The sequence below is a fragment of the Chironomus tepperi genome, unplaced genomic scaffold, assembly GCF_022539635.2.
Source record: "Chironomus tepperi strain 1889 unplaced genomic scaffold, CSIRO-AGI_Ctep_v1 contig_401, whole genome shotgun sequence".
In the NCBI taxonomy this organism is placed as follows: Eukaryota; Metazoa; Arthropoda; class Insecta; order Diptera; family Chironomidae; genus Chironomus; species Chironomus tepperi.
Window position 1 is genome coordinate 460,860 of NW_027226523.1, and position 25,688 is coordinate 486,547.

At 32.7% G+C, this 25,688-nt stretch overlaps 1 protein-coding gene across 5 annotated transcripts in view; it reads left to right on the plus strand.

The window, feature by feature from the left end:
* LpR1 (Lipophorin receptor 1) overlaps positions 1–25,688 on the plus strand; it is a 95,053-nt gene that overhangs the window by 36,497 nt on the left and 32,868 nt on the right. For 2 of the 5 annotated variants that reach the window (XM_070648485.1, XM_070648481.1), the window contains 3 exons: positions 1,073–1,207; positions 22,359–22,478; positions 22,848–22,979. In XM_070648485.1, the coding sequence (XP_070504586.1) occupies positions 1,073–1,207; positions 22,359–22,478; positions 22,848–22,979 (387 nt within the window). Of the gene's footprint in view, positions 1–1,072; positions 1,208–13,389; positions 13,655–22,358; positions 22,479–22,847; positions 22,980–25,688 lie in introns of those variants that run through there. The other 3 variants (XM_070648482.1, XM_070648486.1, XM_070648483.1) reach the window with 3 other exon arrangements.

The following is a 25,688-nucleotide window of genomic DNA, read 5'->3' on the forward strand; positions in this document are numbered from 1 at the left end:
CCATTAACTCGGTTTTTATGATTCGCGACACACAAATTTTGGCTAGACACGTTGTATTGATATACCTGCCATTTTTCGCCATTAAAATGAGTAGAAATCAGCTGTCATCGTGCCTTAAGTGCAACTTTGCATCTTGTCAACACCACAGCGCCATATCAGTGTCCTATCGTTCACATTGTGTTGTTCGGATTTGTTATTGCCACAAGCTTGATCCTTACTTAGAAACTTTTTTGTTTTTCCATAGTTTTTGTCATAGTTTCCTTTACCATGCACAACCAAACACTCGATGAACCGTTATTATTAAATTTTCTATTGATTTTTCCATAAAGTATAAAATAAACAAATATGATCGAGATATTTTCTCTGCTTCTTACTGCTCTCGTAATCCCCCCTAAAAAAATGATTTCAGTTTTCATTCGGTATTTGTTGTCGTTGGGTAAATATTTTGAATCACAAATTGACATTGATGTAGCTCGTATAAACATTGCAAAGCAATTTTACGTAATTGTGTATATTAAATTGCAATTTTCGAATAAATCGGAATTCGGAACCATTTGTTAGGACAACATATCTATTGCTTGTGTAGCATAATTTTCATATTTATTTTGATCATTTGTAAATCCAGTTGATTCTTGGAAAAATAAAATTGGTGAATTTTAGATTGGACTAGAGATCCAGTTGCAATATTGGAAATGGAATTTTGTAGTAAAAGCTCCTACAAATCAAACATATAAAATCCACCTAATTGCACTAGACAACAAAAAAAACCTTTTATATTCATGATCAAAATCAAACAATCTCGATAACTCAATTAAACATCATACGAGTAAAATGCTCCAAGCAGAGATCAATTGATGCTTTATTAGATGTCAATAACGTTGAATCAATTTTATATTACACAGTAATCAATGTCAATGCTTTATATATTTAACACATGCTTTGATGTGCAGAACTAATTGAAAATATGACTGGGTTGGAAGCAAGTGAAGCACTGCTCGGTCATCTGAATAATTAAATTATAAAGAATTTTATATTCAACCCCATTTTTTTCTCTACTTTTATTTCTTTACAGTGAGACAACCAAAGTGTACGGATCGACAATTTCAATGTAAGAGCGGTGAATGCATTCCTATTAAATACATATGCGATGGTGAATCAGATTGTAAGGATAGGAGCGATGAGGATCCAACAGAGTGCTCTAATATAAGTAAGTTAATTATTCAGTATGATGAAAATTTTCATTTAATATGTATGTCTGGGTTTAACGAGGGATGGAATGATAGAAACAAGATGCGCTTAGGTTGGTGTTTGTGATTCAATTTTCAATTTCTTCATCAAAAACTTTATATTAAAAAAAAATTGTGTTCACTATTCAAAAAGCCGTCATCTGGTGTCATTAATTTTTCATGAGATGACTTTTAGCTATGATGGTAGAAATTGGTGACCTTTTTTTGCAGGAGCGTAGATGAATTTTTTGAGGTGGGGGTAGGGATGAGGGAGAATTTTTGGGGTTTTTAAGGATTTTTTCACGATTTTTTCTGAATAAGGGAAGTTAATTTGACCCTCTAAACTCAACCCTCGGCCACTGACAACGTCTTTGCTTTTCGTACATTTACCCGAACAGCACCTTGCGGTGAATTTCATTTTTCGTATTAAATAAGAGTCAGAAACAGCTGCCACAGTGTCGATAGGGTAACTCCTTGCGTTTTGTCGACAACACAGCGACATAACTGTGTCCTGGCAACTGTTACGTGCTGCTCGGGATAAACTAATAACTCTACAAACTCAAACTACCGTCTGCTTCTTGGATTATCTATGCAATTTAAAAGATTCTACGACACCCAACTCGTAGACGTCAATTTGGGACAAAATTAACTATTTAAACAGTTTTACGTACTTTCATCTCACTTTTAAGTAGCCACAACACAAAACCCAATGCATATAGATCATCAATTTAACCACAAAGTCATTGAACTCTCAAATTTCAAGTTAAAAACTTCCGTTAAATTAAATTTTACCCTCAATTAATTTCCCAAGAGGATGAAAAATAAAAAATTACTCTCATCCAAGTCTATACAAGCTATGATGACTTTCTATAAGCTAAATTAATTTGTCATGTCGTCGACGAAGAAGAAAAAAAAATTTTGGAGCTGAGTTGAAAGGAATTGTTTGATACCTTTGGGAGAAATTTGTCAGATTTATTTATGGTTCTTATGTTGAGGAAATACATTTGAGGATATTTGGGATTGATGATGGGTCTAGAATCAGTTGTGGGCAACCTTTTGAATTTCGTGGGACACCTTGGTGGTAAGCTTCGATCGAAACGGCATACGACATACGATTCATGTCATTTTTCAAAATTTTGTGGTGACGCTAGAGTGTCAATGCACACAGGTTGCCCACCACTGGTCTAGATTGTTTAAGGGCTTACTAAGTATTGCCATATTCAGGTCATCATTCAGGATCAAATACAAAAATCAATAAAATTTCCCTCCAAGGATTAAACACTGCAAAAAGCAATCTTTAAATAAAAACTTAACTTTACAGACATAAATCAAGACAGATTTCGTCATAGTAAATAATCTTGATGATGGCGTCAATAAACAATAAGAATTTATTGATTTTTGATGCTCGTTTGTTTGTCATTTCATTTTCATAGTGAAATAAATTTGTTTGTCAAATAATAAAAGAAGCAGTGGAAATTTTTTTTAATGCTCAAGAAACGTTCTATGCAAAACACGACTTCACTTCAACTATCAACTCCAATAAAAAAGTTTTTTTCAAAAAATAAGACTGGAAAATAAAGTTGATAGCTGTCGTAAAAAAGTTTGAATGCAATACACTTATTTTGGGATGTGTTTTTGTAAATATTTTTTTACTTGAAAATAAAGGTGATTTGCATATTTTCAATCAGATTGAGTTAGAAGGGTTAAATCTAATTTAGTTGAAGTGATCGATGACGGAATGGATTGGTACTTCGTTTTCTAATTATTGTGATAATCCAATTAACCTACCAAGCGGTCATGGGTTCGAAACTCGACAGGAGACAATTTTAATTTGATTTACAGTCTTCTTTTGTAAACTTCAGACAGAAATGTCATTAAAGGAGTAGATTTCTGATCACACTATAAACGTGTAGGTCTGCTTAGTACAGTGGTCTGGCTCACACTCATTCGTCAAACAATTATTAGCCGCAAATCGCATCAGCGCAGCTCTGGATCTCAATACAATGATAAGCTGCACAAAGAAAGCTATTTTTGACTAAGCTAGCCGTAATTTCACATGAAACCCTTAGCAAATTGAAGAATCGTTTCCTAAACGGGGTGGATTCTCGACCCCTAACCTCGCACATTAAGATATTGTGACTGTATACTATAATATTTGAATCCTGAATTTCAATAAGAAACTAATAGCGAAGTCCGCTTCCCAATTTGTATATCTAACATGCCTCACTAGTGTTCACCCCAAAAAATCCACACAAAATTGCGTTCTAGTTCCATTTTCAACTATATTTCAAACAAAGCCTTCTAACTTTCCCAAGTTTTTATTGAAAATAATGAAAATCGAAATGAATGACTAATAAAATTAAGAATTATTAAAAACAGCGTAACATTTTTTTATGTGATGAAAATTTCCATAATATCCGAAATATAAAACAGAGTTAAAAACTATTCAATTTTATTTATTGTTATTTTCGCCTAAAAGTTATGCAAAACTCGCATTCAAAAAATAATAATTTTTTTTGTTGCTCACAGCTTCTATTATTCTCCGTTATTGTCCATTAAAAGCATCACATGAAACATTGAATATAAAAGTAGAATGACAACAAAAAAAAGTATCCCTAGTTGATTAAAGTTTAAAGAGGTCCTCCTATTTTAGGATGGGAATGAATTTTTTGGCATTAAATATTTAAGCGAGTCAGATAAAATCATTGAATTTGTGTTTCGGAATTAAATGTTGACATTTTTTTTTGTTTTCGGTGACCTTTTTTTGTTCATTTGAGATGATCTCGTACGATTTATTTTAGTCTGAAAAAAATGTTTATTGTCAAATATGCTGAATGAGTAAAATTGATAAATAATTCACGGAATTCTATTTTCATTAGGGGTTTATTTTTGTTTGAGTTATCGATTTTTTAAAGCTTTAGATTAGGGTTGTCTACGCTGTGTGTCATGGCACACTGATGTGACGTGGTACAAGCTCAGGTGTGCCGTAGCAAGCAAGGTAGATATTTCGTAGATTTATTTGCAAACCGTAGAACAGCTCAGGTGTGCCGTAGAACAAGATCCGGTCTGTCGTAGAACAAGTTCAAGTGTGTTAAATACTTAAAAAGGGTGCCTCACCTTGAAACCACCGGGGCGTTTTACCTTCTAGAAGTTGTTCCTCCTATCTTGATAACCCAGAATTCCCACTTTTCTCCAAGAAACCAGCGATAAAAATGGATTTTTAGGTCAAAAATTAATGCGTCGGTAAAAGGAAATTTAAGTCAAATTTCCTATGGTCAAAAGTGTGCCATGACTCAAAAAAGCTTGAACAACACCGTTTTAGAGGTAATTCTTTATTAAAATCCATTGAAAATTTGTTTTCTTGATCCTCTACCTAGCAATCCTTACACTGTTCTATAAAATCTATAACCTCTCACTAAGCTTTAAGTCCTCTTTCATGTTCAACACTAAATGGCACAAATTCACGACTTCTCTGCGTTTAACAATCAATCAGAATGAATTTCTACATAAAAAACCATTCGCATTTCAGGAAGCATACATTTTATGTCAATTTAGTTCAAATCATTTTATAGATTAGGGAAATACACCAGAAAAGTCGCAAGCTTGTATTTCTAGGTCAGTAATAAACATTTCTGATTCATTCTGACTCAAAATCATATTTTCGTTATCAGTAAATAATTTGAGAATTACGAAATTTGATAGGAATGAAGGTCATATAAATTAAAATAGCTAACATTCCCCAAAACATTCCAAAATTTTTACGAAACAGGTCAAAATCCTCATTCTGTGCAATTAATAAATCGCATAAATAATTCATTTTCATATTAATTATTTCAATCGATTAATTAAAAATCCACAATAAAATATTTTTTACCTTTAAATATTTTACATAAATAAAATGGAGCAAAAATTTCCAATTTATCTAAACGACACAAATTTTTTGGATATTGCAATCATTTGATATTATCATGATTGATTGACATTAAATGTGATAGTCTCGCAAAAACAAAGTGGATTACTTTTAAATGCCAAATTTTTAATGTTTAAAACAACAATTTTTTTATCAATTTTATGCATGCGTATAACTGGAAATGGCAGAGGCAAGGATAAAAGATCAAAAGCATCAATAAACATAGCTGATTGATATCCATTATTTATGTACAGCATAAAAGTACTTATATGCATTTTCAGATATGTACAAATTACCTCACTTTTTTGAAAGCATTTTCAATTTACTCGATGAAAAACTTTTTAATGCACAACATGCAAATTTACTCAACACAAAAAGTGGAAGTTGCACTGAGACGAGCAAAAAAAAAATTCATTAAATGCGTTGAGAAATAAAATGGTAAAATGGAAAATTTTATGCACACTCTTTCAACTTAAGTGCCTTCTATGTATATTGCACAACATTCATCTCATCTATAGTCAGACTGACATTAAGAAGAGGGAAGAAAAATGGGAGTAAAAGGAACGTTTCATTTGTTAATTTTAGAATAATTAAAATTGTATTAAGAGCAACAGCAGCATCTGGTAAAATGAACCCAATGCGCACTCCTCAAAAAGCAAGTTAACATGTTTCAATTAGGAGAAATATTGCCATTCTTCATGCTGAATTTTTCTGAGCTCATTTGCTGTGTCTGTGGGGATGGGAAGAAAAGTTTTTGAAATTATTGTGTGGTGCTGGGTTTGGTCTGGCTGGCTTGATATCTGATTATTCATATGACATCAATTGAAGGGAAGAGGGACGCAGTAATCAATATTTGGATGGGGATGATTACGACCGTCCGATAACCGATGATACGGCTGTCTGATACCCGATGGTAAGAACATGCAATACCTGATGGTACGTCCGTTCGATACCCCATGGTATGACCGTTCGATACTCCATGGTAGAATCGTCCAATACACGATGGCACAGCCATCCAATACCCGATGGTACGACCGTCCGATATCCGAAAGTAAAACCATCAGATATTCAATATTATGACCGTCTGATACCCGTGTGATACCCGATTGTACAACCGTGTGATACCCCCGTTCCGATACCCGATGGTACGTTCATCCGATACCCGATGGTACGTGGCACGTCAGATACCCGATAATACGTCCGTCCGATACCCGATGGTACGTTCGTCATCAATACCCAATGGTACGTTCTGTGTCTGATACCCGATTCATTTACGATTTTTTCTTCCGTCCGATACGAACATGCTATACGGATATGTTACGGAAATGCATGAACTTCAGATGTGCCTAACTAATATTATTCCTTGCAGATTCCCTAAATTCCTTTGTCTAAAAACGCGCTCCCAACAATACTTACTAAAAATTCTTTAAAATACCAACAATTTATACTTGACTACATCATCAACTCAACATTTTTTTTTCCAGTTCCATACTCATCTTGCATATTTCAGTTCTGTGTCATGAAAACCAACTAAGTGAATTTTCATTTAAGCTAAATTTGAAAATATTTTTTCTTCTGTATTCTTTTTACAATTTTTCTCCTTTTCATGTTGGCTTTAGTGACTGTGTGGAATTTTTTATGTTCTCTTTCCATTTTTTTTTTCTTTAAATATTTGCATTTTTAACCTCGTTAATTATTTCACTTTCTGTCTTTTGCTCATTTCTCTTTCTGGTTACATTTTTTATGGCATTTTCCACTCTCGTGAGATGAATTTTTGTTAAAATATTTCTGAACTTTATTAAGTTGATGCTTCCATGCTTTAAAAGTTGCTTTTCTGATGAAATAGTCGTGCGACTTTAACACATCTTTTTAGTATCGAGAGCATTTACTTAATGATACAATTACGCACTGCGAAGAACATAAATTAATAGTTTGCAATAATTCAACAATATTAAATCAAACAGCATGTGTAAGTGATGAAAAGTTTTTATGAAATTACAAAGCATAATGGATACCAATTAAGTATAATTTATAGACCGGTTTTGTTGTCTTGATTCTGCTTTTAGCAATTTTTCTTCTTTTTTTGTCTTTATTGATAGTAAATGGCTGTGTTAACGAGAGTTGTAAAGGTTTGAATGATCTATTGAGTTGTAGATTTTTATCAGTTTTATAGTAAATTTTGGGTTTGAATAGAAGCTTTTTCTGAGTGTTGATTATCATCTAAATCATCTAAAAAAGAGAATTTTGCCCACTCAGATCAAGATCTAGAGCTAAGCTAGTGTGATTTGCGGTTAATAATTGCTTAAAGAGTGAGGATGCGTCAGATCTCTGCACTTAGTGGACCTAGACTGTAAAATAGAATCCAAGCCACTCGTTTGATGACAATTACTGTCTGTAGCTTGCCTGGAGGCGCGTTTTCCAGTGCATATTGATTCCAAAAACGACAAATGCACAATTTCCCATTCTGAGTCTCGAACCCATGACCGCTTGGTCGGTGTGTATAGAAATTAAGTCCCAAAGAGCGAAGCCACTATGCCACTGAGCCACTGCAATTACAATCTAAAATAAACTAAATTGTCAACAAAATCAAAATATTTAGAAACCCTATGACAAGCACGTGCATCAACTCCCGTTATTATTTATTTCAATTCAATATTATCAACGTGTATCAATTTGTCGCGATTTGAGTAAACAAATTTTTAATAAAACGTATAAGCTTGCTATTTATTTCCAATATAGAAACAAAACAAAATAAAAACTAGTTATGACCCAATTTCTCGCAAAATTAATAATTCAAATTACATGTAGCCTAGTTCTGAATTTTAATGATTTCAATATTCAACGGAAAAAAAATATAATATTATAATTAATTTTGCTCTAATTATTCATTATCATATTAAAATTGACATTCTTTTCATTATTCAAGCGACAAAAATAAAATTTTATTCAGCTGTGTCGTTATTGCGCAATGATAATCAAAACGCAGTAATAAAACAATTTTAAAATACGAACTTTAGAATCTTCCGTAATTGTGGCGTCAAAAGTTCTTCCTTTTAATTGACAATGAAAAATAATCAGTTCCGACTTTTTTATGAGTTCATGTATGGTTATGCATGGGTGGGGTTCCCTGGAAATTTCAGTTTCGACGAATTTTGGGGACCGAAACCCAGACAAGTGAATTCTTCGAAGTCTCAGCCTTGACAATTCTAGATAGCGATTCTAGGAAGCCTTGGTCTCGTTCTCGAGAACACTTGTGCGTGGCACGTGTTCTATCCAGCATAAAATGATACATTAAACAAAAATAACGAGATAATCTTTGCTTGAATTACGCATCACAGCGGAATATAACAAATCATAGTTCAAAAAAGGGTCAAATAAGAAGTTTAATGAACGAAATGTTTTGTGTAAATCATTAAGATGAACATCGAACCTTTGGTTTCCTAGAAATCGTTGTTTTGGATGTAACTTAGACACAATGTTTCGATCAACAATACAAATAAATTGATCAACTTACGATTTTTCCATAGAACGTTACGTCTAGGTAACAATTTCACTCCCAAGGTTACACATGCTGATTGCTTTATCTGGATTTTTTTATTCTCCAAAAAGTAAACTTTTTAAAGCTCATTAGACTCGTCATTTTTATAAAGAAAATTTTATCCATGTTTTGATGTCTAAAAATGGGAATTTACCTGGAAAATAATGATGTCATTTGACATAAGCTAGTCAAATGAAACGGCAAATGCAGGAAAAAAGACATAAAAAAGTTTTTTAATTATTTATTTAAGAGAATTCCTTTTCATAATCGCACTGAATGCTTGTGTACTTTGGAAATTTATTTACATAACATTTCCCCTTATTTATGATCATTTCGCTGTCGGGATTTGTGTTTAATAAAGATAATTCTTGCATTTAATAATCTCTCGGGCAATGATTTAATTAAATTCCTGCAATTTATGGAAGAATTCCGAGCAGTGCATTGGGTTGGGCTAGGGCACTGATACATCGCTGGTAAAACACGATGTTGCCCTGACGGCTTCGTGATGGTTGATTTCAAGCCATCTGAAGTTGCCCTGACTGTATGAAGTTGCCCTGACTGTTTGAAGTTGCCCTGACTGTTTGAAGTTCGCCCTGACTGTTTGAAATCGTCTTGGCTGTTTGAAGTCACCCTGACTGTTCAAAGTCTCCCTGGCTGTATGAAGCTCCCCTACCACCGCATTGTGTCACTCGGAATTTCGCCTTGATTTTGCCCTTATCTCCCCGTCTTTGTTCTGCAACGGATTTTGTTCATGTCTTCATCGCGTTCAACACTTATTGAGATCATGTGGGATTTTTATAAGCCATGCTTCTTGGAATGGAATTTTCGTTAAAGTTATGATGATTCAAATTGACTGATTGCAAATGAGATTAAGTAACGTAGATTCACACGACAAAGAAGATTGAAATTTATTTAGCTTAAGGAATTCAAGGGTTGATTGTCTTACCAGGAGGGTCATAAACTGCATGTCATGTGCATCAGACTCTGAAAATATTTAAACCTTTGTGTCATTATTCTTCAAAATTTATCAACCTTAAAGTAAGGTTGCATGAAAATTGCTCTGTACACAAAAGCTATTAAAAATGACCGAGAATGCTCAAATACTTCCATTTATTTCACCCAGAATCATTCTCAAAATACTATTTACTTGCATCCTTTTGTTGGCATAAAATTCTCATTCTTAGCTTGAAGATTTGAGATTTTTATCTTAAATAAACAATCAACGTAAAAGTTTCAGAACATTTCTTTATATTTTTTTTCTCCTTTCATAATTCCCTCCTGTCAGATGAAAAATTGCTTTTCAGTTGCTGTAGAAGTAAAAAAAAATCATTTTTATCTTATCTCCTTTCTTACCGTTTGCTGTGCGAAAATACAAAGTTTAACGAAACTGTTATTTTTATGTCATACGATATAGAAAGGGGCGAAGAGTTTAAATCCACAGCTATCAATCAATTGTACAGCTCGATTCTAGTAACAAACTATGACGACATCAAATGAATGTTGTTGTTGTTATGATTTTTATTTTGGATAATCGACAATAGAAAATAATAAATAAGTAAAATTTGGCAACATAGCATTAAAAATCATCCCCCTTAAAGTCCTTCCAATCTAACTTTCCATAAGCACACTTTTCGAAGCACAACAATTTCCAATCATCAGACACTAACACACTGACATTCCACCTTTTTTTATTATGGATGCTGTGCATGATTTCCAGTCTGCTCTCTCTCAAATTGCTGTGTATTTACCCACATAAAAGAAGCTTTATGAATTTTTTTTTTTATTTTTCCTGTAGTCTGCTTATCTCTCCGTCAACAACGAAGATTTTTTCTCAGTCTATTCCAGATCTTTATTCGGTTCGGATGCTGAAAAACAGCTATAATCGTATTTTGTGAATATCTCGTGGATTTGAGAATTGTGAAAAAAATTAGTAAACGTATGGAAAGAATAGAATTAAAAAAAAAAAAACTTTTAATGAATTAAATTATTCTGGCACACGAGCCATCGTGCACAAATAAGAATTGTAGGAAGTTAACAATAGAAACTTTTTCAAAACTTTTTTCTTTTTCGTCTTCCTTCTGACCTATTCTTTGTTCTTTTCTATTGTCATGTAGATATGTGCACATATGTACACACATACAAACAAACTTTTTCTCTTTTTTTTTCATGAATCAATGTTGTTTGCATACAAATCGGTGGAAATAAGTACGGATGTTGGATTTTCTGTGCTGTGGCAATGAATGTGATGTTAAAAAGAATTAATTAAGAATTTTTATTTTTGTTTGTTAGAATTCAGCGAGTTGTGATTTTATTTCGAGTGGAAATTCATCTTTTCATATTCGGTCAAATAAATAAAATGAATTTTGATGCACAAAAATGCTTCAAGTGAACAAAAAAAATTGTTTTCTTTTGAAATTCAAGGCAGGCGGTTGGTGTAGGCTTATTAAATATTTTACAGCAAGCGACAGCCTTTTTTCATATTCATACTTAAAGAAATTCTGCTGAAAATGTTTGATAAAATATTAAAATGTAAAAAATAACACATCTGGAATTCAGTGCTTGATTCTTATTTTGTAATGATTTGAATGAACAAAAAATATGTAAAAATTTAAATTTTCAAGTATTTAGCAATTTTTAAAGCTTTTCTCAGAGCTCGAAGACGACTCAGATTTTGTATAGAAAAGTCGACTCGATTTCAAGTTCTGGCTACTCTAACTTCTCGAAATCAAATATTTTTGAGAAAAGCCCAACAAAATTCAATCCTAAAGATCCCCAATATATCAAGCGTAGGCAAGCAGACATACACAATACGCCATTAAGTATCAATTGATAAAAGTCCTTATACATTCTGCGTATAAAATCTTAAAGTCAAAACCTACATAGCAACACTTTATAAAAGCTTTTGATGTAAAAAATTGCTCCAAAAAATGATTCGGATGAAAAAAAACTTCAACAAACATCAATTCAATCAATGTAAAAGCAGCTTGATGGAATATAAATGAATTCTTTGGAATTTTGTAAATTCAACTCGAAATCCTTAAATTATAATTTTCAAACTGAAACTCTTTTACCTTCTTAGAAACTTGATTATTAAATCCTTTAAATGCAAATGTTAGGGCTGTATAATGATGAAAGTAAATTTTGTTTTAATTAGTATTAGAGAAGCTTTATTTACTCATAGAAAATTTACAATATTTAATTATCAATTACATTAGGATTGAGCAGTTACAATGTAGTCGTTGGGTTAAAGCAGGGGGCAGGGGTGGAGGGGTTTGTAGTCCCCGCCCAAAGGGGAGAAGCTCATACATTTTAATTCCAAATTTATTTTGGATTTTATTTCTTAAAGGACACTTAAATTCTGTAATGAGTTTGAAAAATGCTTGTTAGTCCTTTATATGCTCCAGCTGGTCACACCCTTGGTCTTGACAGTAAGTCTTGAGGGTGTCCTAGGGCCCTTTGATGACTTCGATCTGCTGTCCCTAAAGGGCGCCCTAACCAACACATGATTTTTGAATTCGACACAATTTTAAGATGAAAGCAGAAATTTATCGCATTGTGCCAACATTGTACTGTTCGGAACGATTTTAAAATTCATTCCTTTTGATGTATTCAGTACTCAAAATCTTTTGATCAGCTCTATTTAAAATTTCTAAGAAACAATCTTTAAAATCATACACGTGCTGCGTATTTTGTTGCGTATTTCCAACGTATTTCATCTAAATGCTTGTAAATCTGCTTGTAACATAATTTCTACGAAAATTTAAATACTTACAGCTCAAATTTTAGAAGAATTTTTCCCATTTGAAGTCTAAAAAACACAAATTTGATAAAGAATATTATTTGAAACCGAGTAATATAATGCTTGAAGGGCCCAGCCTTATGAGCTGGAGGAACTCCGATGTTAAATATGTTGTACCACACTCTACAGTTTATAGTGGGATCCGAGCCACTTGCAGCCCGAGTAATACAAATGTAGATCAATTGTTTAAGCCCAACGGCCACTAAACGAAGGCAGCTTCGATTTGGTGATACTAAAGTAGGATTTAGTTGAGCCTTTAAAGCTCCATGGCAGAGCCTTCTTCATTTGTGTCGCTCGGGTAATCAGAAATATTAGATTACTTTTTATAACCACTTGAATGAACGAAACGAACTTAAATAACCTAAACGAAATCTAAATCACTGACCTAAAAGTAAAATATTTCAAAAAAATCTTGTCCCAGTCAAGAAATCGAGTAAAGCAAGTCCTATACAAACTTCACTCAGACTATCCTATGCAGATGATTTCATTAAAATTTTAAATTTACCTTCAACCATATCACAAAAAAGAGACTACCTCTAGCCACTGAATACCTTTTAATTTCATTCATTAAGAAAAAGTAAAAAAAAAAATCTAAAAATTAATTAACCAATTCGTTCATCAAGCTATGAATATATAACGAACAAGATCATGGACATTTTCTATTCATGACATTGTGATAAGAAACAATGGAAATGAAAAGTTCATGGCTACCTAATGGTCGACTACGAATGAATGCAAACAATTTTAGAAAATGATTTATTGAAATGAAAAATGAATTCTTTTGAGGCTATTTTTCAAAAAAATATGGTAGAAAGGAACAAACAGCATAGAAAGAAGGAAGTCAAAATTCATATAAAATACGAGAGAATTTACATATTTTTTTAACTGTACAGAGCTTGTGGAATAAAAAGTCGGCAAACGAAATAAAAAGAGGACAATAATAAAAAGTGATAAAAAATTCATTCCGTCAGTGTGAGAGTGAAAAAAAAAAAGAAACAAGAACATAATTCCGTGAGACTCTTCACAAATTGAACAATTTAGTGCAATTTTCATAGCCATTGTGTTGTATGAATAATAAAAATTGATGATGAATAAGAATTTATATCTTTTGTTCATCATAACATTAGCGATTGCAGTAAATGCCGCAATTCCGCAACGTGATTTGGAGACGACAGTAAAAGGTAAGGGACGGGATGACACCCTTCACATGTCCATCATAAAAAATTTAGAATGAATATCGATTTAAGGTGCAGGACGAGAAAAAAAGGTTCAATATCAAAAATGTTATGTTGTTGCATGTCAATAATCCAGATCTTGACACATTATGTTACGTGATATTATTTGAAAAGGATGAAAAATTTTATTCTTTCTTTTGCCATTCAAAATAATGGAAAGAACTGAAGTACCAGCAGACTTATTGAATGATTTCTTTTTTTCTGCTTCCTTTTCGATCGACCGCAATAAATCAATATGGCAAAAACTTTTTGGCTTCTTTATATCATGCCTCCGACCTCCTCGAGCATCTTTAATATAGATAGATTTGTAGATAAAAAAAGATTGTGAGTGTACATCTGAAATGATCAGGGTGAAGCTGTTTTTTAAAGGAAATCGAAAATGAAAAAAAGATGAAGAGGCATTATGGATAAAAGTTCAGGACAACATGTGGAATATGTTGCTCATTTTGTCTTGTCATGTGTGGTAATTGACAGTGTGATGGTGATAAGCTTCGGTATTAGCTGAATTATGAGTTTTGTGGTGTCTTGTCAGATATAAAATGACATAATTGAGGAATTTTTGTACATTTTCAACTAATTGATGGAATCATAGCTCTAGGCACAATCGCTAAAGTGTCACAACACCTTACTAATTGCCAAAATTAATTCAATTGGAAACTATTCAAGCACACTTGACTGAAAAGCTCTTCAAACTCTATATTTACATTTCCGATCAATAAATCTGCGTTTTAAATTGAATTTTCGATATCAAAATAGTTAAATCTTACTCAATTTTAGATAGCATGCAAAAAAGGAAGGCAAAATAGTTTCTTTTTTCTAATTTTATATTCTGAAAAAAAGAACCGAAAGTCAAGAGCTAAACATAAAAAAAAAGTTTTACTTAAAATGAAAATATCAAACCTTTTTTTTTATTCTTCATCTCCTTCGGTATATGTGAGTGTCCTTTTGCCTTCAATTTTGTTTTGGTTAGCTCTTCTAACCCTTATCTCGTTTTTAGTTTTTTTTTTCAACTCTTTTCTTTAATATTAAAATATGTATTTATATACACACTTTTTTCTGCTGTGTCTGCGTTCGTGAAAGATTTTTCATTTTTTTTTTCTCCAACAATATGAAAAATTAATGAGAGAAAATCTCTGAAGATGAGGACTTTTTTTTTATCTTCTTCATTTACTTCCTCCTATCCATTTTCGAGGTCAGCTTATGAAAACATCAAAAGAGATAGCAAAAAAAGGGAGAGTGAACAAAAAAGTGGTTTGAGGTTCGAGTTAATGCTCAATTTGATCCTTTTTTGTGTTCATTTCATATAAAAATGATAAAATTAAGAAGAACTGGTGTCAATGGCAAAAAAAAAGTTATTTGGGGGAGCGTGTGAATCCACAGAAAAAAATGCCCAACCCCTTTCCTGTTTTGCATACAAGAAACTTTTTCTATAAAATCATATTTAATGATATGTTTGTTCAAAATTAATTCTTGTCTTCTTATTTTTGTTCATTCTGTTTTATATTCTCTGTTCATTATACTCTCTCGCTGAAAGTTTCACATTCACATAAATAATAATATTTTATGACAAATTCTTCTTATATAGTCCCTTTGGATTATTTTGTGGGGATTTTGGGATTGGGATTCATTAAAATTTGCTTAGAGCTTGAAGTAAGCTCGGATTTGAATGGAGGTCGAGAGTCAACTGAAGTCGAGTTTTCATACGAAATCTGAGTCGACATTGAGCTCTAGGTTCTTGTTGATCAAATAGAAAAAGTATGATTCCGAATAATTCATTCGAAATGGGACTCGAGCCCACCTGTGAGACTGTCACATTGCATTTGTGAGACTGTCACATTGCATCTGTGAGACTGTCACATTGCATCTGTGAGACTGTCACATTGCATCTGTGAGACTGTCACATTGCATCTGTGAGACTGTCACATTGCATCTGTGAGACTGTCACATTGCATCTGTGAGACTGTCACATTGCATCTGGAAGACTGTCATATTGCATCTGTGAGACTGTCACATTGCATCTGTGAGACTGTCTCATTGCATCTGTGAGACTGTCACATTGCATCTGTGTGACTGTCTCATTGCTTTTGTGTGACTATCACATGACAACATCAAAGCCAGAGACTTGACAATTTTCATGGTATTCATAATGCCCTGTCCGATTTATGGTCGCATGCTTCTATCGTTAGGCTATCGTAGGTTATTCGACTATATGGAAAATTGCCATTTATAAAGTATACATCCTCTGTATCCCCCTTACTACTGCACACTCAATGATGCACCATTGAGTAGCAATTACAGAAATTCCATTGACACAAATCAATTCTTGAAATTTTCAAATGATTCGTAACTAAAACTTCAAACCTGAACCACCTGACAGCAAGATAATAGTCAAACTAAACTTACCGCAGATTTAATAAATCTGACAGAATTCTCCACGAATCTATAACTTCTCTGATAGGCAACCGACAAGGAACGGAAGCAAAAAAATAACAGAAACTACATTAAGTATTCAGTTATCTCATTTCAGCTTGATATTCATCTGCCAAAAACTTTCCTTTCCTTTTTCTCTTATTCCATACTTTTTTTCTCCTCTTTCTTGTTTTCCCGGTATATAATGCAACAAAAAAAGAGAGAAAATTTCCTTTTTTCAAGTCATGTGAAAAAATGAAAGAAAGAAAAAGGAAGAAAAAAAGTTGCTACAAAATAAGAGCGAGTAAAACTTCTTCATTTTTTTCGTTTTTCTTTCTTTCTGTTTTTTTTTGCTTGTTTTCTTCTTATTTAAATGCAAAATTTTTGTGCTGAATAGGTCTGAATCACTTTGGGCTGCATAGCTGATGAGGTTGTACTTTTATCAAGCAAAAATTTATTTATATTCGAATATAAAAAAAAGTTATATTTATCTTTTTTTGTGTGGGCTTCTTAAACGCTGTAGAGGACTTTTTTGTATGAATAAAGTAATTTTTTTTTCGTGCATTTTTTAAGGTTTCTAAAAAGGTTTGTCAATAAATTCTTCCCACAATTTATACCTGGAAATGATTTTTTTACTCGCCATTAGCTATTAAATGTGATGAAAATGCGGGCTAGACATCTTGTAATGTCGTGAGCATTGTACGGATCCTTGTCATGCTGACAAGGACTCTATATCAGTGCCAAACTGTTTTGATCCATGGTACAACTTCATGGTAAGCCTTGACAAGCTTTGACAGTTCTAAATCACACAGTTTGGACAACACAGCTTCATATAATGATTGGTAGATTCGGTCTCTGGTGGGAATCGAACCTACGTCCTTACGAGTAGTTGACATGCTTTGGCAATTCCAAGGCACACAGTTTAGACAACAATGCTATATATAATGATTATAAGATCGGTCTCTATTGGGAATCGAACCCATGTCCTCACAAAAGAGTGTTCCAGATATCCGGTCTGTTGCTTAGCTACTCGTCCACAGAAGCCGTTCTCTCGCACTAGCAGATTCACATATAAATGCCCCAATTCCCCAAATTCCACTCAACACAGACACCGCCTCATCTCATTTAAATGTCACGACTTCTGACTTATTCAATACCACAAAATTTATTTGAAACTTATTTTATGTCAATTACTCTATTTTTAATGCTCAACAGAATACACCGCATTTTGCACAAAATTTTGAACATTTTAATTGAAATTGATATAAAATTGTCAATATGCAAACATGAAAGAATTAGAACGTCTAATGTCATTTATTGACAAATTTTTTCGTTCTCAATATTCTCAGTGACATGACATTGAAAATAAACTTTTTTTTTCGACATTATCGACGGTTGTTATTGACATACATACATAAATAAGTTTATTTACGTGTCTATTTTATGGATGGAATCTGAAATTCGGATGGATGGAACGAAGTGGAGCGGAAATTTTTTTTGGGCTGAGGATTTTGAAGATGAGTTAAATATTTGTGCTAGATTTGATTCCATAAAGTATTTATAATAAGGCAGAGTTGAGTAAACAGGCAAAAAATGTTCAAATTCTTGATAATTTGTATGGTTTTCATTACAAAACTTATGAATTTGTACGGTTTTGCCAATCACAAGCAACTTTGATTTAAAACTTCATAAATATGCGCTCTGTTTATTTATTTTATTAATTCTGAACATCTTTTCAACTTAAAAATTATTTTTTTGTATTTTTTTGTGTTAAGAAGAAAGGAAAGCAAAGTTTTTGAGCGCCAAGGATTTTGGTAAACTTTATATTCCTTTTTTCATTTTCATCATTGAATAGCAAACTTTTTAATATTAATAGTTTTCCTTACATTTCATCCCCATTTCACTGGCATTTCTCCTTTTTTTATGTTGCGGAAGAATTTTTTTGCTTATCCTTGAAGATATGTGAGCATTTTCTTGTTTGGACATGTGGGAGAGTGAGGAAGACTTTTTTGTTACTCACAAAATTTCATATTCAGTGTTTTTTTGCTTCTCTTCGTCCTTGATGTGGGTTGAGCCTTTGTGAAGAAACAAGAAGATGTTTTGTGAACGGAAGTGAATGTCTGAAGCGCATTTGGCTTAGTAATCTAGACGAAAGGATGTAGCAGTAATTAACGTGCTGATATCATTGACAATCGATATGTTACATGCACTTGAATGATTCTGACTTCATGCACAATGATTAAAATGCCAAAAGCTATTCCGAACTAATTTGACCTTATAAGAAATATCCCAGAATAGCCACAAAATCGCATATCCGATAATAAAGAAGAAAAGTTAGAAAATAAGAACAAAACAGAAAGAATAATAGATTATCCAAGATAAGACATAAATGAATGTGGTCTCGACCAATTCCAACATTAGTTTTTCCAAACTTTTTCTGTTTCTTCTTCCGAGAAAATGATTTGCGTTTTGCATCGATAATTAATTTAGATACGAGAAAAACTTCCACAACATGACCCAATTTTTTTCTTCCGCAATTTTTGGGCGACTTAAACATTCAATTCTGCATACATGTGTATATGCGTACATACTTAAATTTTATAACAAACATGATAGCCATTATGTGTCACAATGAATGTGAAAAATCCATTAAATGGCTCCCTTAAGGGCCAAAATACATGAGAAAGATATTTTTATGGCTTTTTATCCTTGTCTACGTTCTGCTCTCAATTTTTTCCTTCTTTTTTCTGCTTTCTTCAAAATAATGGCACAAAGTAAAGCTTTATTATTTTTTAATTAGTAAAATTTCTCTCATAAATGAAGGGAGGCTGGCATTAAGAAGTGAATAAGCATGGGACAAGTTAAAAAGTCATCAACTAATTTGATGGATTATGGAATGTTGAATTTTTATGGCCAAATTTTCGGAACTGTTGAGAGATTTTGTTGGCTTATTAGATTTAGCCATTTTTTATGGTCTTTTTCGAAGATTTTGATTTTCTGAGAAGCATTTTATAGGTTTTTTAAGCAAAGTTCATGTGGAGCTTCAGATTATGTCTTAAAGCAGGGATGGGCAATCACTTGTGTGCATCGGCACATTTGAGAATTTTTGGGATAGAGTCTGGTTATAGCAAAATCGACACTATGATCGATAATCTGTTGTATCATACCAAAGTGTCTACAGAACTCCTATGTCCTTGATGAAACAAACAATTTCCAAATTGCGCCTTTTTCGGGCACCCTCAACAACCACAAAATGCGTAACAAAATGTGTTCCACGGCACACAGGTTGTCCACCACTGTCTTAGAGACTCGTGGACAACTTACTTGCTTACTTCGCTGGCCGTACAGGTCAATTCTAATCCATGGCATCCCATTGATGTCACCTAAAACTAACTCTATCGCAGGCTGACGCTTGCCAATTCTTAAAGGTGATGAACTTGAAACACATTTGACTCTAGCTGCTCCAAGCTTAATTCCACCATGTACCATGTCCCAAACTCATTTTATTGCGGTAAAAGTCGTCAATCCAAGCCGTTTAGTAGGACGAGGTCCAATGAGGCTCTAAATATTTCAGTCTGTCACCCTAGCTGCCAACGCCTAACAAGCCGCCATCCTTAAACACAAGCTTAGAGAGCCAATAAGAGGATTCACTGGACTAACCGACAAAATACCACCAAATCATGTAACTCATGCCAAAGCACCCCCAGAAAAAAAGAAAATAATTAAACTGTAGTAAGTTACGTTAATTAAATAAAGGCGCAATAATTCTCTTCACGCTCTTATTTTTCGACTGCTTTATTTTATTTCGTATGATTAAAAAAACAAAAACACACAACAAAGTGTAGAACGGAGAATTTTCTTTCTCGCATTTGTTTTTCCTTCCTACTCCTCCTTCCACAATGCTTTGAGCTGGTTTGAACTCATATAAAAAACATAAAAGACATTTACACTCAAGAGACTTAATGTATCGCCCCGAGAGAGTAAATTTTTCCTTTATGCTGCTTTTTTGACAATTAAGAACAAAAAAATTTATTACCTTTCATCACCCTCTCAACTTTAATTGATGATGAAAATGCTTTACACATACATATACAGCTGTGTATTTGGGACGAAATATTGGAAATGTGAAGGAGTTTTTCAGAACTGAAAAAATTTCACTTTTTTTGTTGTGTTTTTCTTTGAAAAAATAATTTCTCATCTGTTTCTTGTTAAAGCTTTCAACTTTCCTCAATTTTTACTCAAACAACAGCATTGAAGCTCATTTTTTGAAAGCAAAAAAATTAATTAAATTCTAACACGCTCTGAAATTAAAAAATGTACGAATATACATATGCATAATCAACATTAAACAAACTTTTTTCATGCTGGCTGGCTTTATGCTGCTATAACCTTTTAAATGATGGAATAATTTTTCACTTTTTGTTAATTTAATTGAATGTGAAAATGTGAAAATTTTCATTTTTTTGGATATCTAAAAAAAGAAATTTTTATTGCAATTTAATCTTCAACTGTTCATTGACATGACATTGAGATATGTTTTTCAGTGTCAGTAACATCGTTAACATTGACGTGACTAAGATTTATTTATGTTGTTGTTATTGTTGAGATATAGGCTGAACCTGATGTTGGACTGACATTTAGATATAAAAAAAATTTTGCCAAAAATAGAACTGTCGAATTTATTGGAAGCAACGAGAAGGAAAAAATAAGAAAATTGTTTTAATTTGAGCTTTTGAGTGCGACAGTGGAGGGATGATGATGGTATAGAGCTTTAGATTTGGATGGACTTTTCTAGAATCAAATCTAAATTCCAACATATTCTTAATCTAAAACCTTGAAAATTTTTAATTTCCTTCCTTTTTTCACTTACTTTTAAATGCTGAAATTGAAAGTAAAGCACGACATACAAGGAAAAACGGAAAAATCCATTATCATGAAGCATTAACGGATCATGTTGATGAAGTGAAAGGTAATCGATAAAATATCGGTTATCATCAATATTACTAACAGTACAGCAAGTAAGAGTATGATACACTTTTGGTAAAGACCGGCTGCAGATAATGGATGTAATTATTTGAAACAACTTAACATTTATGTAATACATAACGAAACAAGTTTTTTTTTTGTGATTGATGCAGCTACCTTACTGTGAACCGTGCATAAACATTTTTTTCTACTTCTTCCTTTGTGCTCTTGATCATGAAATGGGTACACGACTTCTTGTTATCCATTAAATAGAGCGTTCAACTGCGTATGTTTTTTGTTGTTGTTGTCAGGACAGTCGGCTCGATGCCGCTTGAGAAAAAGTAAAAATCAATAAACTCAACAGTCACACATGCGATAGAAGAAAATATGATTAGAAATTATGGAAGCTTCTAATGCGAATCGACCAGATGTTTTGATTGCTGCTGTGTGTTAATAAAGAACTTTCATCAATTTGTTGATCAAGGCTAGAAAGGCAATTTATTACCGTGATAGAGATTGTAATGAATAAAGTCATTAAAACCAATCAATCAATTTTGAGCAAAGACTATTGATGAATTGGAAGGGGTGCGTGGATGTTTTGGTGAAGATTTTTGGGGTTTGTTAATTTATTATGTAACGATAGTGGAAAGAGGGGGTGGGATGGGGTTGAGTCTTGCTTCGCTGGCCTACAGAGCAGCTGTGATCCATGACTAGCCACAAATGTCGCCTGAAGCTGGCTCTATCGCTGGATTCCACTTGCCAATTTCCAATACCAAGCGTAGAACTATATCTATTGACAGTTTCCTTCCAAGAATTCATTGATCGTCCACACGAGCTCTTTTACCTTCCAAAAATTGAGTCTATCCTCAAACAATGAAAATTACGGATCTGGGAAGGTCAATAAGTCGTGTTACGTAACTAATGAACAGCACACTTGCTCAAAACACATACAAAAATTCCAAGAAGGTTTTCAGCTTGATGAAGGACAAAAGGACAGATATTTTTATCACACACTCAATTATGTCGACTCAAAGCCTTAAATGCATTAATAAATTGATGTAAAATCTAATTATATGCTACAAATGTTCCATCTCAACTCTTTTGACTTTCATAAACTTTCTCAAAGGAACATCGACAATCTTTCAACTATAATTCCATTACTTGTTTCTATCATAATTATTATTCAATTTATGCTAAAAGATATTTTTACTTTCATCGAAACGATAACTTTTATGGCAATTAAATTTATGTCTTTGTATTCTTCTATATTTTTCAGAAAATGAGTGCACTAAAGATCAATTTCAATGCGACAATGGACGATGTATACCAAAAAGATGGCAATGTGATCAGGAGAAAGATTGTAGTGATGGAAGCGATGAAGATGCAAGCAATTGTCGTAAGTTTATTGTACAAAGTGTGCTTTTTATTTTGTATGACACATAATTGAATTGAATGCTTAATTGTTCTAGAAGAATGCTTGGTCTTTTTTTATATTTTTTTTCTCTTTCTTCTATTGTTCATGACCCATCATCACCATTTAGTCTACTCTCTTTGTGAGACTGGGAGGGAAAAATTTAAATTTATAGAACATTGTAGCTAGTCAAGATAAAAATTTCCCTCCCTTGACTGTATCACTTCACCTATTCTACTGCACTGAATGAGTAAAGTTGTCTGTGCCTGTATGCTTCTTTATTTCTATGAATGAAAATAATTATCTATAATTTTTATAATTTAATTAACTTTATGCATTAAACATTAAAACAAGATTTAGAAAAACTGACGCACTGTCGAGACGATGAATTTCTATGTCGAAATGGTGAAACGTGCATACCAAGAAGTTGGGTTTGTGATGGCTCGTCCGACTGCTCTGATAAATCTGATGAGAGTCATTGTGGTGGTAAGATGAGTTTAAATAGCTTTAATTGCGACAGCGAGTCAAGTTAAATTATTTTCCCATTACGGACTTGTTCGTTCTGTTTGCGTCTGTGAAATTATTAACTTCGGTGGAGCTAGTCTGAGAATTTGGGAAGTCCGTATAGTAATTATGGATCAAAAACTCCGACAAAGTAATTTATTGTTCGTCAAATCATTAAAATTTGATGGAAAACTCAAAGTTTCCATTTCAAATAATTCAGGCTAGCTTCTCAAAAGTCTATTCGACCATATAACACCAGAGAAATTATTTCCATTAATTTGATCATCAATTCGATTTCAATTGTTCTGAACATCGCAGCAGTAAAAAAAAGAGATTTTTTTTAATTAAAAATCTGCGAGATTTAATTAAATTTCGATGACCTATTTTATGGTTAAGCAATACATTTATGCTAAATAGGAAAAACGATTGTACTCAACAAGTATTTAATCAAATTCTTATTCACATTCAATTTTCAGAGTCTGTTTACATTCTGCCGCTATTTTAAATTTTTTTGTATTTTATTCATTTACATTGAGGCAATTACAACTGCTTTCAATTGTTTTATGTCACATTACGAGCGACTTTACTGTGCCTGTCATCAACAATCCTTCTCGTTTACTACTTGAAATTGAGCACTATACATAAATTATTCATGCTCAACTTTATTACAATATGAAAATAAAAGTGGAAATGATAGTACTTTTATTTATTTATTTTGATCTAGATGATTTAAAATGTTTATTGCTAGTGGGTTTTAATAGCGCTTTTATTACGGTAAAGGTTAATGTTATGACTGTAGATTTTTGAGGGGCGATAATAAAGATTTAGTTTTTATGTAAATTAATCAGAATTCGGAAGGATTTTTTGGTATTTAGAAATTCTAGAATTTTATTCCATTTTATTCTCTATAAAAGACAATAGAAACAGACAATTTTGTAAGATTACAAGCATAGTCAGTTAAGAGTAATCATAGGTTTCTATGGGAAAAAATACGAGATTCCAAACTTTAAAGCACTCTTTAATAACAAATTTAATTTAAAAATCAGTAACTGATATTTTATTATCGCTTGCAGAGATAAATTATTGCATCCAAAAAAGCTTTAATACCATTTAATTAATTCAGTTTGGATTATATTGACATTTTTCAATGTTGATGAAGCTGCATAAAAATTATGCACATCTCTCGCATTACTATTATTATCGTTGTGTATATATGTATACATGTAAAATTATATGGCACCTATTTTATAGGTTATATTACTTTGGGGAAATGTTCGGGAATTACGTGATGGTTGAAAAAAGCAAGGTTTAAGATAGGGTTCAGTGAAGAACTGTAGGCCTGAATTTCGTTTAATTACTAGGACTACATTTCCTGGATTTTAGAAGCGCAGATCTGCAGTTGTTGGTTGTACCTTATATGTCCTATGTTGCTGGTAGGGTTCTCAGTCCTGGGATTGATTTATAATTAATCCTGTCATTCAACTCATTTTAATCCCGAAATTGACAACTCTAGCTTCAGAACAGCGTTTTATGTCTGCATTGGCAGCAAAGTTTGTCTTTATCTAGATATTCCGTTGCCTACATACGTACCCTAACAGGCAAAAAGACCGTTTTTAGGTACCATGAAAGCATGCTCTTTGCCTGTTAGAGGTAGTGTCTTTGTCTAGGCAGTGCTTTTACAAAGGCAAGTTGTTTTAAGATGCATTTTCATGCCTATACGTACACATTACCTAGTTAACGTTTTATGTTTGCAGACCTGAATTTTTGGACGAGTTCCTAGTTTAAGACTTCATTGCCTTTTTACCTAAGCTTTACGCAATTTCCAAACCATCCTCTAAAGATTCTGAATGGTATGGAAAGTGCTTTCTGTTTACTTTGATGATTTTGAAGGTGTAATTCAAGTTTAGATAGACTTGACATGAACAGAAAATTTTAAATGCTACAAATTAAGAAAATTGAAAAAAATAATGAAATTCAAATTGAAAAACATTTTCAATACAAAAGTAACAACTAGTAACAACATGAAAAACTTACAAACCTCTACCCTACTTATACGATATATCATATTATCTCATAAAAATGCATCACACAGATAAATGCTGTAACCATTTCAATTTATATGTTAATTAAGTCACTGGTGTTTGCAACATGATAATAATGAAGTGTAATTAAAAATTATGCAGTTTTAAACTTTTATATATTCTCTCAGTGCTATACAGCATTTTTTTTTCCTCCCTTCAGTCAATTTATTCCCACCTATGTTGGTGTATATTATGCAGTTCTCCCACCATCCAATAAGCCTCATGTACAGAAAATATTGAAAAAATTGAAATTTTTTGAGTGACAAGGTTAATTAATTTTATGATGACTAAAAAGGTTGTTTGAACATTGACATACGACCTGGATTTTTAACTTTTTTATTTTTCGCGCCTGAAATTTTCTAATTGAGAATTTTTCCAATTTTGAGATCAATTTTCCAATCCAATGGAATTTTGAGATCAATTTTCAATCCAATTTTTTGAAAAATTGTTCATTGAGTTTCATCCCCAAGATCCCTCAACCAGACAGACTCATGCGGGTCAAATTTAAATATTTATCAGTTTTTCTCTCGGTTCGAGATGAAAGTTTTCATTTTTTGTGTATAATGTACAAAATTTCCTTGCATATAAACATTATTTTTATTCCTGTATA